This window comes from Syngnathus acus, chromosome 10, assembly GCF_901709675.1.
Source record: "Syngnathus acus chromosome 10, fSynAcu1.2, whole genome shotgun sequence".
In the NCBI taxonomy this organism is placed as follows: domain Eukaryota; kingdom Metazoa; phylum Chordata; class Actinopteri; order Syngnathiformes; family Syngnathidae; genus Syngnathus; species Syngnathus acus.
The window spans coordinates 20,664,329-20,681,151 of NC_051095.1; the positions used below are offsets into that span (position 1 = coordinate 20,664,329).

The 16,823-nt window shown below is 39.7% G+C and overlaps 2 protein-coding genes across 5 annotated transcripts in view; both read right to left on the reverse strand.

Annotated features, from left to right (window-relative positions):
* The window catches only part of si:zfos-2326c3.2 (mitogen-activated protein kinase kinase kinase kinase 4), a 48,468-nt gene extending 43,142 nt beyond the window's left edge, over positions 1-5,326 (reverse strand). For 2 of the 3 annotated variants that reach the window (XM_037261016.1, XM_037261015.1), the window contains exons 1-2: positions 5,145-5,324; positions 4,468-4,533 (exon numbers count right to left, since the gene is read on the reverse strand). In XM_037261016.1, the coding sequence (XP_037116911.1) occupies positions 4,468-4,533; positions 5,145-5,201 (123 nt within the window). In that variant the 5' untranslated portion in view covers positions 5,202-5,324. Of the gene's footprint in view, positions 1-4,467; positions 4,534-5,144 lie in introns of all 3 variants that reach the window. The other variant, XM_037261017.1, reaches the window with a different exon arrangement.
* An 8,825-nt stretch (positions 5,327-14,151) lies between these two features.
* The window catches only part of il1rapl2 (interleukin 1 receptor accessory protein-like 2), a 208,651-nt gene continuing 205,979 nt past the window's right edge, over positions 14,152-16,823 (reverse strand). Inside the window, exons 16-19 of one of the 2 annotated variants that reach the window (XM_037261030.1) lie at positions 16,263-16,385; positions 15,733-15,972; positions 15,552-15,582; positions 14,152-14,535 (exon numbers count right to left, since the gene is read on the reverse strand). In XM_037261030.1, coding sequence (XP_037116925.1) covers positions 14,447-14,535; positions 15,552-15,582; positions 15,733-15,972; positions 16,263-16,385 — 483 coding nt within the window. In that variant the 3' untranslated portion in view covers positions 14,152-14,446. The remainder of the gene's footprint in view (positions 14,536-15,551; positions 15,583-15,732; positions 15,973-16,262; positions 16,386-16,823) is intronic. The other variant, XM_037261031.1, reaches the window with a different exon arrangement.

Genomic DNA, 16,823 nt, shown 5'->3' on the forward strand with positions numbered 1-16,823 from the left:
AAATGTTTTTTACTGGTGCACAAAATGAACCGTGTATGATCATCACCTTGTTCAAAGAAAAAAACCAACACAATGCATGAACTCACAACAAATTACATACTTGCAAATCAGTGTGCCTTTGCGAGAGCTGTTTAGATATGCGTTATCACAAATTTACACGATAAATCAGGTATGTTCGGACCTTCGCAGTGGAGGCTCTGCCGAACCCCTGAGACCGACTTACCAAACCCCTCGGGTTCGATCGAACCCAGGTTAAGGACCACTGCACTAGGTAGAACTCACAACCTGCTACTGTAACTTGCTGTATACTTCCAGATGAAGGATTTGAGTATGTTGAACCAGAAGTTCAATTTGTTTGCTGCGAAATACGAACTTATCAATTTATAAAACTTTTTTTTATTTTATGACCAAATAATCTGTCTGTCAAGCATGATGTTCATGTTGTTGGTAATGAATGTCAAGCTCAGTGGCCTAGTGGTAGAGTGTCCTCCCTGAGACTGGAAGGTTGTGGGTTCAAACCCCGGCCGGGTCATACCAAAGACTATAAAAATGGGACCCATTGCCTCCCTGCTTGGCACTCAGCATTAAGGGTTGGAATTGGAGGGTTAGATCACCAAATGATTCCCGAGCGCGGCACCGCTGCTGCTCACTGCTCCCCTCTCCCCCAGGGGATGGATCAAAATCACGTGGGGATGGGTTAAATGCAGAGGACAAATTTCACCACACCCAGATGTGTGTGTGACGATCATTGGGACTTTAACTTTTTAAATAAAAAAAACCAGGGCTGTGGACTCGGACTCGGGGACTCGGACTCGGTCGGACTCGGTCATTTTTGCCGGACTCGGACTCGGTGCTGATTTTGACCGAGTCCACCGAGTCCGACAATAAAAAAAATACGTTCAATTTTATTTTCATCATGCTGCTTAGAATGCGCGTAGGAATACTGTCCACAGCCCTGCTTACGATCAAGTTTGAAAAATAACTTGACAGCATTGAGCGCTGCCGGCGTTTGTCGGCCGCCACCTCGCCAACCGGTCAAACGCGCATGCGCGTGAGGGGAAATCCCGCAAAGGAGGAGGGACAAACAGAGCGATTGGTTTTGCTGGCTTTTTAATAAATGGCGACTGTGACTACGGGGGCCCATTAGGTCCAGAAAAGCTGACAAGACGCTTGCCCAAATGTCAAGGAAAAAATGCACAGCTAAACGAATATATGACGATGAACACAGGACGTTTTTAACAGAGTTAAAGTTGTTTTTTGTTGAACGCCTTGGCAAGCCATTCTGCCTGATATGTCGGACGTCATTGGCGCATTTAAAAGCTTCAAATGGTCAGCGCCACTTCAGCTCACTTCATGCCAATATCGATAAGGACTTTGCAAAAGGGACTGAATTTCGCAAGCACAAGTTTGGAGACTTTGAAAAGTCAGGCAGAAAAATAGGTACAGTTTTTCAAAAAAATTACGAAGCACTCAGAGACTGTCACACTTGTTTCAACTGGCTTGGAACATTGCACGGGCTAAAAAGCCATACAATGAAGTGGAGTTCGTTAAAATATGCCTCAGTGACGTTATGGAATTTTATTTTCATCATGCTGCTGAGAATGCGCGTAGGAATACTGTCCACAGCCCTGCTTGCTTGTTATGAAGACAAATTTAGTTGTTGCGTGCACGCCCGCGCCTGACTGCCTGCGTGCGTGCACGTACAAGACCGAGCGTAAGTTACGATCAATGCGGCCACGTTGAGTTGCACTTAGGCTAATGTTTACATTATGTACCAATGTCAAGGACGATTATGTCACCCAGCTTATATCATTGATGTGTTTCGATAGTTGTGGGGTCGTCACTAATTATTTGTGTTTAGATAAATGTCTGAGCTATAATGGTGTAATTAATGATTAAAACTTGAAAGTATCTGTTTATTGTATTCGTTTATATGTTTAATAAAGACAAAGCCATCACAAAACTGTTGTAATTATTTAGACTTTGATCTAAATTAGCCTTGAATAAAGACTAAGCAGTCACATGAATTAACAGAAAAAAATGGACAGCCGGACTCGGACTCGTGGTCAAGAGGCCGGACTCGGACTCGGTGCAAAAATCCGACCGAGTCCACAGCCCTGAAAAAAACAGATATATTATTCAGTTGCACGCACTATTTCTTTCGCATATTTTTGTGCAGGAGTCAGCAGCATTTGAACGGTACACAGTTCAGATGCTGGCATTACGTATTGTGCGATGTGAACGCTGATAATTTGTTTGTGTCTTCAAAAAATGCTGTGTAAAAGACAACCATTGTTCACTATTCTGAGGTAATTTCTAACATATAATTTGTCATTTGTACCAGTTCTCAACTGAATATCTTTGAATGCAGGTAGTGAAGCTCTTCAAATGTAAAAATAATTCATTGATTTTTTTCAGTGGTTGGTGCACAGGCACAATTATGATACAATGAAGTAGACCATGATATTAAACAATCTCTGGTGGACAAAGAGGCAAGTGAAATACCTTTATTTATTCAGGGCGCACTAAAGAAAGGGTTGATTCAAAGCTTATCATTTTGACCTGGTTTTGAACAAGTTTATTTTGGGGCTCTAATGTCACACTGCTCCACCACACTTTCTGAGAACCATTCATCACCAAACGTTATCGTGACTGGTTGGCTGGTAGTGTCCAAATCAGATATCAGCCAATACCAAGATGCTGTACTTACACTCCAAGTGAATCAACTGCGCATCATTATGATCTTGTAATCTGCGAAACACTTCTGACATAACAAAAAACGTCCAAACTGGAACATTTGGCATTTCTGTGTATTATTTGCTTCTATTTTGCAAATTTCTAGATTTAAATCAATCAATGTATTGGAACCATGAAGAAGATGAAATTGAAAAAGTGATGTGATTTATACTTTCAACACACAACCTTGAGATAAATATGGCAGTGACCACAAACCACAATACTCATGAGTGCATGCACAGATCCTGCATAAAGGAAGTGAAGCTGGTGTCTGTAGTTGTGTATTTTCTGTAAGAAGCTTACATGTGTCTCTTACTCTAAAAACGGAAGCAGCTAAAATAAGTTTTGCTTACGGTAACATGGACATTGGTGTTAACCGTTATGTTTCCGTGCTGAGACGGATCGTGATATGGTTTCTAAATCAAACAGGAAACTTTCAAGTTCTGCTACCAATCAAGTGTAGCAAAGAGTTGGCCAGCGGGTTTGTTTCTCCATTAGTTACAATTATTCAAGGTTGAATCAATTCATCTTCAGACTCAAATGATTACAAAAAAGTCAATCTCACAGACTTGAAGAGAGAATTTTTCCACATAAACTAACAATTTTGGATGCCTGTGCAAGCTAAAGCTCCTATCCACTCTGAACAACTTTTGCAACCATAAGGGTGTCAGTTTCATGCATTTAAATACACCATTTTAAGACACATCTACTTAGGTAAACGCTACGATGCTAGTGACGTCTCTGTCTTCACCGGATGCGGGTCATTGTTATTTTCACACACTGGACAGACTGAGATTGCATTTAATGTGGAATGTGAACATTTACACACGCAAGCACGCACACACACACACACACAAAAATCAGATTCCACCAAAAAATCCAAGTTGAGCATTAAGACCTGCGGTGTGAGCATATATTAATAAACCTGACAGGTACTCATGAGGAGTGTTTTTGTCAAAGCCTTATTGACCATTGTATCATAGCTTGTGTTCGCAAATATGCCTTTGCCAGACAACTGGCTCTGTTGTTTCTAAAGGTCACCTGAGACCCTTTAATGAGCAGGCTTTGTTCGATGATCTAGCATTAGCAAAACAGCACAGAACAAATATCCCTGAGGTTGAGGATGTTAGGTCTTACAACCAAACTCCCCTTAAGACAATAAAAATTGGAAATTGCCTTGGTCCCTGGGTCAGTCCTGATTTTGTCTGAGCTTGAATATCAATCAAAAACACCAACCACTGGTAAAAACCAAAAAGACCTCACAAGAAATACATGACTGGCAGTTATACAGGTCATTCGGAAATAAATGTTGTCAGGTATAAAAGTTTATCAGGTGCTCACCACCAGCATCACCACACCTCTGCTCTTTCATCAATTCCACTGTTGTTTTTGTCAAAACTAAATCTAGTATGTTAATGCAACCCTTCCACAAAATACTTTGTCAAAGCAGTGTTTGTATTTGATGATTTTATATCTCTTATCATTTTGTCAGCTTTATAATGGTACCAGTTTGACCCTGTGACGGATTGATTAGATTTTTATTATTTGCTATGAAAACATCCCAAAATGTTCAACTAAGGTTCTACCATTGCGGGTGTGTCATGCTATTGGACAATTATCTAGCATAATAGTCAGTCACTGTGAGAAACTTCCATTTGGTTGTAGAATAGCATTACCATGACCTCTTGACCTCAGCATTGACAAGACTAAACAAAGTGCCATGGAACTCACCTTGTAAACTTGACCATAGGTTCCATTGCCTACCACCTCCACCAGCTCAAAGATACCAGCGGGATCCTGCAGAAAATGAGGTCAAGAAAAAGAACACATAAATGGACTTCATCAATACAGCTCAACAAAGTTGAAATGAAACAATGTGTACTGTACTCGGCTCATGTTGCACAATTCCGTTGTTCCCCAGGGTGACTAAGGAAGTGGGGTTGCAAATCTGGATGACATTATCATTTACATGCACTACTCGTGGCCCCTAAGGTTTCTTCGTTTCCTATCTGACATTTCTGTGGCTATAAAGCAGCTAAATAAATAACAACGCACGAATACATCTCATATAACAAGTCATTTAAGTTAATTTGTTTGTTTCTGTCAACGTTAACAAAAAATGCCTTCTGTAAAGCATCCAGAGTGTCGACAATCCAAAGTTTCCTTGAAAAAATGTTGCGCGTTCAAACCGTAAAGTCGCGTTAGACAAGTGACACTGCTGACAACAACAGTCACTTAAAGATAGTCACTCAAGACGTCTATCAAGTTGGCAATATGAGCCTTCTCAAACATTAAATACAATATACTGCAGTAGCCAACTTAAACAATGTTTACAATAACAAAAACAGCGACGACAAATTAACGCTGTGGTTAACAACATAAACTCTTAAAGTTGTGTCTTGTCTTACTCTCAGTGCAGCAAGATCTATGCTGTCCAAACTTCGAGTGGTGTTTTCTCTCGACATTGCTGCCAATGATGTTGTAAAGGCGTTGATGTCTGTGTTCAAGTCATGGACGGTCTCGCTCTCTCTCTTCGTCAAACTAACGGACTTGCCTGGACACCATTCTCAAGTTGTCCTAACGCGATCAAGCTAGCATGGCAAGCGCACCACTTCCCAAAACACCTTTCACAATAATGCACAACAGGAACTAATATAAATTTGAAAAAGGGATTATTACATTGTTGAATATTTGTTTTACGTTTTACTTCAGTTATCAAACACTATAAATATCGTGTTTTCAATAACTTGTGTTTTCCAAATCTTTTACTTTTTGGTACCTCACTGACCCATCATATTTCTCTATAATATTGACATCCGCCTGCCTAACCTCACGCTACTCCATACGTCTTCTAACTTGATTTGTTGCTTCCAAACAGTTTTCTGCTTCCTTCTTGTTAGTGATGTGCATTCCAGTTCTTTTAGGTGAACTGAATCCTTAGAATCAGTTCACTCAAAAGAGTCGTTCAAACGAATCGTTCAAAGAATAAATCGTAAATCTACATTCTGGCTTACATTTAGGTATATATATGCATACACGTTATTTAAAACCTACTATAAGTAAATCGTAAATCTACATTCTGGCTTACATAGTTCACGCCAGGAGACGCAACATATTCACTCATCCGTTGATTCACAGGAAGGCAGTTCACTCATTGACTCGTTAGCGAATGGGAAAGCCAGGATTATTTCCCTCACTGATCCGTTCTCGCGGTGAACTGGAAATGCGAATTCACTCAGTGAGTGATTCACTCAGTGAGTGATTCACTCAGTGAGTGATTCACTCAGTGAGTGATTCACTCAGTGAGTGATTCACTCAGTGAGTGATTCACTCAGTGAGTGATTCACTCAGTGTGTGATTCACTCAGTGTGTGATTCACTCAGTGAGTGATTCACTCAGTGAGTGATTCACTCAGTGAGTGATTCACTCAGTGAGTGATCCACTCAGTGAGTGATCCACTCGTGAGTGATCCACTCGTGAGTGATCCACTCGTGAGTGATCCACTCGTGAGTGATCCACTCGTGAGTGATCCACTCGTGAGTGATCCACTCGTGACTCGTTCGTGAACGGGAAGTTACGTCCTTTTCTTCTTCGTTTTGTTTTACGGCGAGGTGGCACCAGCTTCAATGGGCATTACCGACACCTACTGGTTGAAGTTATATGGCGGCTGTGGCTCAGGCAGTAGAGTGGGTCGTTTAGTAACCGGAGGGTTGGCAGTTCGATCCCAGCTCTGTCACATGTCGTTGTGTCCTTGGGCAAGACACTTCACACACCTTGCCTCTAGGTCGCCATTGTTAATGAGAGTGTTCTCAATTGGCTTACCTGGTAAAACGTTAAATAAAAAATAAATAAACAAATAAAAAAATCAAAAAGAACGAATCACTTTAGGAAGTGATTCGTTCACTCTCGTTCACTGAAAAGATCCGTTCCTTTTGAACGAATCGTTCACTCACTTGCCAACACTACTTCTTGTCATACAGCGCCAAGAAAAACGGAACAAAACCTCGGGAAACAGATCTCAACTGAAAGGAAAAACCTTGATGTCCCCCCAAATAATACTGATATATTCATGTTAAATCCTGGGGGGAAAAGCTTTGCCACTGTGTCATATTACAATATTATTATGTAAATAAAAATCAGGACAAGCAGCAGGTCAACAACGTGGTGCCGGCGGGCCCAATTAAGGACCACATAAAAAGCCTGCAGGCATGTTCCGAAAATAGGTCATCAATGATGGGACATTGTAATTTTCTAGGAATGGCATTGAGGTTATCATTTCAAAATGTGAACACTGACAGAGATTTATAGACAGAGTTGCTTTTTGATATTTAACTGTTTCGGAAGGTTGTGAGAAACCATTACTACACCGTGGGCGATAACGCTGGTTTCCTCCCACATTCCCAAACCATGCATGGTAAGTTAACTGAGCACTCTAAATTGTCCTTAGGTGTAATTGTGGGTGTGAATGCTTGTTTGTCTCTGTGTGCCCTGCAATTGGCTGGCGACCAGTTCAGGGTGTGCCCCGCCTACTGCCCAAAGTCAGCTGGGATAGGCTCTAGTGCGCCCGCGACCCTTGTGAGGAGAAGCGCTTCGGTAAAATATAGATTATACATGACTGATGCAAAAGAGTCTTGTGACTTAGTCGGGGAGTCATGGTAAAATAATAAGATCTTTTATGTGGTGCACAATTTGCATGTGTCTGTGTGTTAGGAAGAATACAGGATCATTGCCGAAAGATGGCAAGTGACTCTTTCGCGCACTGTGTGTGTGTGTGTGTGTGTGTGTGTGTGTGTGTGTGTGTGTGTGTGTGTGTGTGTGTGTGTGTGTGTGTGTGCGTGTGTGAGCGTGTGTGAGCGTGTGTGAGCGTGCGAGTGTGTGTGTTTGTGTGAGTGTGTGTCAAAGTGAAGAATGCTCTCTCTGTGGTCTCACACAGTAGCCCTGTTCACACCAGGGTCAGCTGCCTACACACACATGCACGCACAGGCACACATCTTTTGCAGCAAATTAATCTAAACGACACTCCATTCTTTACATCTATCAAACAGCATTCCAGTGAGTGACTGTTATACGTCGCATTTTCCAAGTTACCATTACTTTGACTTAATTTTTTTCCTTATAGTGGAACATGCTTTGACCAAACAACAGATGATCAACTGAATCTCGACATTTACAAAACAATTCCAGGAATTCACATCAATTAAGTATATGACTGTGGGGTTTTGAACAAAAGCCCATTTGTTATCATTTTATAATTAATCCCTGTGGAGCAAAAAATGTACCCCTTTATTAAGGAAAGAAAACCAATAATAAGATTAAAAGAAATAATGGAATTAATATTCATTAAACAAAAATGTCTCATTAGAATTTACCAATGAAAATCAAACATAACTTTTGAATAGTGCTTCAACAAAATTATTATTGTTGTAATTATTCATATTATTATTATTATTATTAACAAAAAAACGTCATGAAACAGGGATAGCATGTCAATGTGTTTACGTATATACTGGGTTGGATTCACTACAAACAATGTAATTCATTTGTGCAGTAGGTTTGGTGCATTGCCACAGAAAGAGATAATGGGAGTAGTAAAGCCGCATCAGACAGTAAGAAAGACTACTGTAATTTTCCTACCATTCTCTTTCATACAAAAACTGGTGGACTCAAAAGCAGCAGCCTAAACAATGTCACAAAGGCATTTGTTTCGTGTTTTTAATTGCTTTAATGTATTCCCATGGTTGTACTGCTTACATATTATGTTGTCTGTGAATGTCAGTGTTTTTTTTCTATTTTTGGCCAATCGGATTTTAATCTCAATGTCCTAACATGCCAATCAAACTGAACAGGGCATTCAGAATTAGTTATGTTTTCTGATGTAGTAATTCAGGACTTGTTTTACATCTATTATAATTCACATTTATTGCTTGAAAGACACAGTAGCAATTGGTCATTTTGTGCACAGCTTGAGAAAGCTGCACTGATGTTAAGAAAATTGAGCATAAGTGGGACAAATTGGAACCATGCACGCCACACATCCATTGTGGACGACTCAGAAAATTTCAGGAATTAATTTCACAAGCTGCTGCACAGTGAAATCAATGTTACATTTCTAAATTGTCAATATATCCGCATATGCCGACCATCACGTGCCCAATGCTAAGCTACGTGCCTCTATGGGCTAATGATCAGTCTCCTAAGGCTCAAAATATAAACTTGCTCAGCTCTTAGCTTTATCATCATTCTTTCTCTTTTCAACATTAATAGAGGACAGATAGCACTGTGTCATCTTAGTGAAGTTACTTAAGGGCAACAATTAAAATCCTGAAGTCAAGACAGTTGGAGTGGGGTTCGGGCATAGTCGGTCAATTTGGACAGGCAACAAGGTCAGCAAACTGGAAACAAGCAAGACGGACCACAGGAACAGCGGGTGACATACAACGAACTGACAAAGACTGACTCGAATGCGGGGTTAAAATTTTGAACAGTTGGTTGTTGGTCCAATAAAGCGTTATTTTACAAAGGGGGCAACATATTAGTATCAAATGATACAATGCAATTCTGCAACACTGCAAAACAACATCATATAAGCTTCATCAAATAGCTTACAGAGAAGGGTGCATTGGGTTTAGTTTATTATAGTTTTTAAAAACAAATTTCGAGCGAAAACTACACACTTTTATATATATAAAAAAAGCACTACCTCATTGGGTATTTTTAAAAAGTAAAATCAAGCAAAATATGAAAATATAATACATTGCAATATATGGCTTCATGATTTTCTCCATGGTTGCTCAGAATTACGAGCTCGTCTATTTGATTCGACTCAACTACAGTTTATTTTACACTCACCACTAGAGAACGATGTTGAGTCAATATCAAAGTACCGTATTTTCCGCCCTAAAAGGCGCACCGGGTTATAAGGCGCACCTTCAATGAACGGCCCATTTTAAAACTTTGTCCATATATAAGGCGCACCGGATTATAAGGCGCATAAAATAGAAGCTATACTGCAACAAAGTGAGGTTGACTAGGGTTGCGGTATGCATCCACTAGCCAATAACCAACGAGCCCTCTGTAAACAATCGCGTTTCTCAAACGATCTCCTATAAAATGATCAGAACTGACTAAAGTTCAATCTAACGCATTGGTACTACTTACCTATGTTTCCCTTCCATATCGATCCGTAGATTTACTCGAAACATTAACAGAGCAGCCTATTTTGACATGAAATAGCCTGGTACGTATAGCAGCTATCGTCATAGCATTAGCCATCCGCATAGTCCCACGAGCCTCAGCTCGCAATCTCCCATGAGCCTCAGCAAAGTGTAAACAATCGCGTTTCTCAAACGATCTCCTATAAAGTGATCGGAACTGACTAAAGTTCGATCTAACGCATTGGTACTACTTACCTATGTTTCCCTTCCATATCGATCCGTAGATTAACTCGAAACATTAACAGAGCAGCCTATTTTCACATGAAATAGCCTGGTACGTATAGCAGCTATCGTCATAGCATTAGCCATCCGCATAGTCCCACGAGCCTCAGCTCGCAATCTCCCATGAGCCTCAGCAAAGTGTAAACAATCGCGTTTCTCAAACGATCTCCTATAAAATGATCGGAACTGACTAAAGTTCGATCTAACGCATTGGTACTACTTACCTATGTTTCCCTTCCATATCGATCCGTAGATTTACTCGAAACATTAACAGAGCAGCCTATTTTCACATGAAATAGCCTGGTACGTATAGCAGCTATCGTCATAGCATTAGCCATCCGCAAAGTTCCACGAGCCTCAGCTCGCAATCTCCCATGAGCCTCAGCAAAGTGTAAACAATCGCGTTTCTCAAACGATCTCCTATAAAATGATCGGAACTGACTAAAGTTCGATCTAACGCATTGGTACTACTTACCTATGTTTCCCTTCCATATCGATCCGTAGATTTACTCGAAACATTGACAGAGCAGCCTATTTTTAAATGAAATAGCCTCGCGGGTACAACAGCTATTCGGTGACGCCCCCTGACTACAGTTACCGTAATGTTGGGAAGCGATGCGACCTTGTAATTTACTAGTCGTACTAAAACGTACTGAAACATTTTGGCAGAGCACTGTGTACAACCAGTATGGATCAACAAATTCATCAATTGATCCATATATAAGGCGCACTGGCCTATAAGGCGCACTGTCGGCTTTTGAGAAAATTTTAGGTTTTTAGGTGCGCCTTTTAGGGCGGAAAATACGGTACCTTTGGCGTCCTCATCAGACCCATTCATTAAAATATAGGATGCAAGCGGCGTCTTATAATAAGTTGACAAACGTTTACCCACTTTTAAAATGATTTTCCTTCATTTTATACCATTTCTAATTGGATATACTGTGCATGATATTGACATCATGTTTCACACACTGCTATACTAACAAGTGTATGGTAATAAGCGGTTAAATTATACTAATATTTGTAAACATGGGTTTTATTATTCACAACAAGTCCTTGGAAAAAACGTGTCATTTGAGCATGTATTGTTTTTGTCATACTCATACAGTGATTAACAACGTGTCCCTGAAAACTGTGGTCCAGCCTGTCAAGTGTTGGGAAAGTTCATTTTCTACATGAACTAGTTCAAAGTTCAGTTTGCAACCCTTTTAAAATGAACTGGTTCAGTTCACAATTGAAAATTTATGAATTCAATTCATAAATTTGAAATTTGTTTGAAAGTTCTGCAGTATACTCACAAATTGATTCGTGTTATGTGAAAAAGTCCACCATTAAATTTAATATTTGGGGACGTTTCAAAGGCACCCTCTGGTGATATCGACTGTGGCACTAATTTCAATTCAAGTCCACCAGCTTATTAAAAAAAAAAGGAGTGGCTCCAAATATAACTTCACCTTCACTGAATAATTTTTTTTTTACATGTAGTCAATGTCTTTCCCTATTTCATTATGTTTCAGGTGGATGTGCTTGAATGTTCTGTGTTCATTCACGTCTTGCCATGCAATGATTCTGTGCTGACATCCATGGAAGAAAAGCCATTTGACACTAATTATATTTCCTGACAAGCTGTAATTGGGAAAAGGAATTTGCATGATATGAACTTAAATCCAAGGAGGCGGTCATCCAGCTCTTGTACCTAGCACCACTGCAGCCAGGAGCATTGTTGGGTCTTCCAAATGATGAATGAGACAGAAAGTGAGCAGAACATATCAAATATGCAGTTGAAGAGGACAATGATGGTTAAGCATTGTGCAGAGAACTGGAATAAGCGTTACAATAGTCATTCAAAATATATAAAACAACTCATGATTTTTATTTTTCTTTAAATTATTCCAACCAGTATATTCAAAGAATATTCAACACAATTTTTGTAAATCAAAAGACAACCACTAGACTTTATATTGCCATTGGATATAACATCCATCCAACTAAATGATAATTATTGTATCAAATAATCTCAAATATCCAGAATTCATTGGTTCTATTCTGTAAAGACGATGACAGAATTTTTGCATAAATTCAAAACAGGTTCTCTGCTTAAATATCACGGTAATAATGAGAATAATCTGTTTTATTTCTTAAAGCTCACAAAGAACAATGTCACGTGCCCGTGCCATTGGACACTCAGCCGGCAACTTCCCTCAGCCACGCCCCTTTCATCACCATAATGACCTGTTACCTTGTGTATTTAAGCCCTGCCCGTGTGTTTCTCCCTGTCGGTGTCTACTGTTACTTCTCGTCTGTTTCCGCTCCTGTTGTTCCTGTCCTGCTCATCCATTCCCCCCGGTCTCGTGTGGAGGCTCACGGTCAGAACCTGTTCCTGTACCTGTTTCTGGTCCGAGTGGACTTCCATTTTCCTGCCCGCTGTCCATGAGCCTCTGTCCCGCCTGTGTCTAACCCTAACCCTAACCTTTCAATAAACCCTGGTCCAAGCTGCATTTGGTCGCCCTGCTCCTGACAAACAATGCTGTGGCACTCCCTGTTGACTGAGTGATCCTTCTTGAAAGTTAAACAAAATGACATGGAACAGAAATTGTAGGGGAAAAAAAGTCACTCCTGTCAAGATAGTATATGTGTACATTATTGAAGCTGTACAGAGATTATTGTAACAAACCAACATTTAAAACTAAGACAGGTAAAACTCACCAGTTATAGAAGGAAAAAACTGTCAACAAAGCCAAACAAAACAAATCATAAAAATTATAACTTTTAGGAGAACCAGACTTTTTCTTGCTCTGTCACCCTATCGATTAAACACCATTCTCCCATGTTAAAAGAAGCTGCGACAAATGATTATGTCATTTAATCTACCTATTTTTTAAAAATCTTTTTTGTTTATACACTATATATATATATATATCCAAACGGGTGATCATGCAAATAGAAAAAGCCATGTCCTTCGCACCTTCAGATTGAGGGTAAAGGTTATTCAGTTCATCGCTTCACAAGTTCAACCAGCTGAACACTGAAGTGGCTTCTCTTTTACATTGCTACCCTCTTTCCCCAACAAATAAATAATCTGGATGAAGTTTAAATTCATGTGTACCACCTGACTGGCTTTACAGTTGTAGCCATCATCCATTCACTTTCTATGTTGTTGAGGCTGTTCCGGACGGAGCCTGTTCCAGCTGGTTTCAGGCAAAAGGGTTACAATCTAGATTGGACACTATGGCAAGGATATTTCTTCAATTAACCTAACTTTTATTTTTTAGAATATAGGAGGCAGCCAGTTTACCTGAAGAAAACCCATGTAGGTACACGGAGAACATGTAAACTGCACAAAGGAAGGCAAAAGTCAAACCCCCGACCGTTGGACCGTGAGGTGTACATGCTAATCAGTCGGTCACTGCTGTAGCCATCATTTACCTCTTAATTTTCTTTAATTGATGAAATGAATCAATTTTCGTCTTCCGTGGAAGTACACGGTTAGAATCTGATAGCCAGTATAACACATTTATGCATTTATTAGAATGGAATGGTGTCCCGAGGTCGTTGAGATCCTTCATCTTATGACCTGACTATGCGGGACATTGATTTTGAAAGATCAACCAAACATCCCAAATTGTTAAGGTTCTAAAAAATATCAGATGTCCAGACCAACCTTTTTTTTTTTCTACCCAAAGTCCAACACTGTAAAGGAGTATTAGGTCTACCAAGTCAAAATATATTGAGAATAGGGTTAAATATAAAAACTGTGGCATTTGGGTTGTGTACGAATTTTAACAGCCACTCATTAAAAGAACAGTATTATGACTTGAGTCCTGTCATTTTATTTTTCTCTTTTCAGTGCGGCCCTAATATAACCCCATGGCTGGTGGATGACTTCATAGTGTTTAAATATGCTGAATCTTTCTCAAGGACATTTACTATTCAAAACATCAACAGATCCAACATGTCCATGCTTCTAATGAGGCTGCCTGTATTGGAAGGCTTTTAAATCCAACTTTATATCGGTCTGTAATTCAGTGCTTGGGGCAATACAAATATACAATCAGTTGAATCAATCAGTCTGTGTTGATCTGTAAGCAGTCCAGATCTTGTCCGGTCCATACGTTTTAGAATATGTGAGCAGTTTATGATCACAGCATGGGCTGAAGAGGCCGTAAACCACTTTTGTAGAAGGTCCAAAAAGCTTTGTCCCAAGTCAGTGAGAATTTCTTTGTAAACCAGTAGTCTTTAGTCCAGCATCAGTAAAGCAATGCTTCTACCAGATATCAGAGCTTAGTTCTCTGCTGGTGAGTGGGACAAAGGTGCTGTTCAGGTGAAGATCGGGCTTCTTTCCAAGTGTGCTGCTCTGAGAAACCTAGAGGAGACACAACATATCATAATAAGAAGCAATCATCACCTTCAAAATATAACTTTGGCTGTAATATACTGTGCATCATTAAAGGAGAGCATTGATGCTGTGTGGTATAATGAATGCATACAATGAAAAGGGTGTATCATATCACCTACAGTTCGAGCCAGGAAACTTTTTCAAATTAGATTGGCTACTTGGTAGATTTTGCCTTCAAACACAGCCGTGATGGATGCAACAACATAATATCAAAGTTTAAACTTACAGTTTGGATGAAAGAAAGTTTGTAGAGAGCAAAATGTTTTTGCTACATAGTATGTGAAGAAAAAATTACTCATCAAACACTGTTATCCAAAAGTCAAGAACATTCTTGAGGAACTATATCAAAAACAAATTTTGCAATCGAGGCATTCCTTCATGATTGTACTGTTGATCACGTCTAAATCAAGAAACATACCCTTGATAACAGAGCATGGAAAAAAGATCTGAAAAGCCTCCAATATTCTCTCATGTTATATTAATATTCTATCATGTTAAATAAGACTCCTTATGCTAATGTAACCAAATGAAAACTGTATCAGGAAGAGAAATGTATAGGGAAGTAAAGTACCACTAACAAGAAGAATGTGAAAGTGGCAAAGCATCTCCAGGGACAAAACTTTGAATTCCACGATGGGCTCCGCACATAGTCAGTCGTTGACAGCAAAATATTTATTGATACTATTCAACTAGGACAATGTAAAATTTTACTTTTCAACCCCTGCTAATTTCTTTGTGAAAAAACCTCAAAGTAAAGCTGATTATCAACATTTCAATCACATCATGATTGTCCTGTTGTGAATGCATTTTGGCTGTGCATGAAGGCAAAATCATAAAAACTCAATATCATTTTCCCATTGCATTGGGACTGAACTGTATGTGAACATTACATAAAGTCATCTACACCCCAGTCTATCATAAATACAAAACATATATAAACGTGAATGAAGTTTTATTTCTAGATTTCATTTATCCACACAGACCTCTTCTGCCCCAGTCAACTGCCCTGAACCCCTAGGGAGAAGAAAGGGGGTTTAGTTGAAATAGGTTTCAAATCTGGGGACATGCACAAAAACAAGAGCGTTAAGGGTTAAGAAATAGGATAGGACAACTGGAGGGTAACTACCAACTGACACACAACAATCAAAGTGCCTTTTCTCCCACCTGTCCATTTAGAATTGTCATAGGGATATTGCAGTAGACGTGGCGCCCCCCAGGGCCCAGAGTGGAAAACTGCATGGTAGACGGAGGCGGGAGGGGAGGCGACAGGGCAGGTGGCTGCGTGGGAAGATGAAACTCGTAGCTACGGCAAAAGTGCCTCATTTGGGCTGCGGTAGCCATGTGACCCCCTCCAATAGGCAAGGTCATCTGGTTGTAGTCAGGGATCTCTGTTGCCAAGGAAACCTACAGAAGAAAAATAATCATTCTTTTAACCTTTGTCATGCAGTATGACTCAAAATGGATATTAAATTGACCCAGTGACAAGATGGTTTTGTTGGCCGTAAAATAACATAAGCGGCATATACTGTATGGAAAGTCTATAAATGCTCAAGAGTCATTTTACAGTACCAAGAGGAGACATTTATAAGGAAAAAGAAACCACGCCCAAAAATATGATTAAAACCAAGTATAGAACATAGTTTGAGGAGACCCAAGCAAAGAATAGTTTGAAGTAGTTTAATTGTACAATTGACCTGATGATGTCCATGCCGATTCTCACTTGGAGCCACCAGGGATGCTGAGGTGGTTGTCATGGCAATGGTAGAGACAGATGTTTGTAGATCTCCAAAGAGCCCCTGCTCTCCCGAGTCCATCACCTGTTACCATGGATCATTTTTAACAGATGATTTCAAGATGAGACAAAGATTTGATTCAGTAGTCAAGGAGTACTTTTCAACCAAGAGACCATCAGCGTGAAAGAATGCACATCTGTTTATTGGTTTTAAATAAAGGTCAATACTGTAATTTATTTTTACTTTCAAGTGTTCTTACGATAGCTAGAGTATTGTTTTCAATGCGCATTTGCAACACTCATTAGGATCTTTCAAGGGGAAATTCAATTCACACAGGTCCTCCACAGTAGTCAAGGTGCAGACAAGCAAGCGCTCTTCAACAACGCTGAAGTGCATAGTTGTAATTTCTTTCTTTTGCTTGCGGCTTTTTTTCATGAATAGTATTTATTTTTCCTTGCATATTAAAATATTGATAAGAGGCAAATCCATCTAATTGCTTGATTGAAGATTGGGGGTTGTACT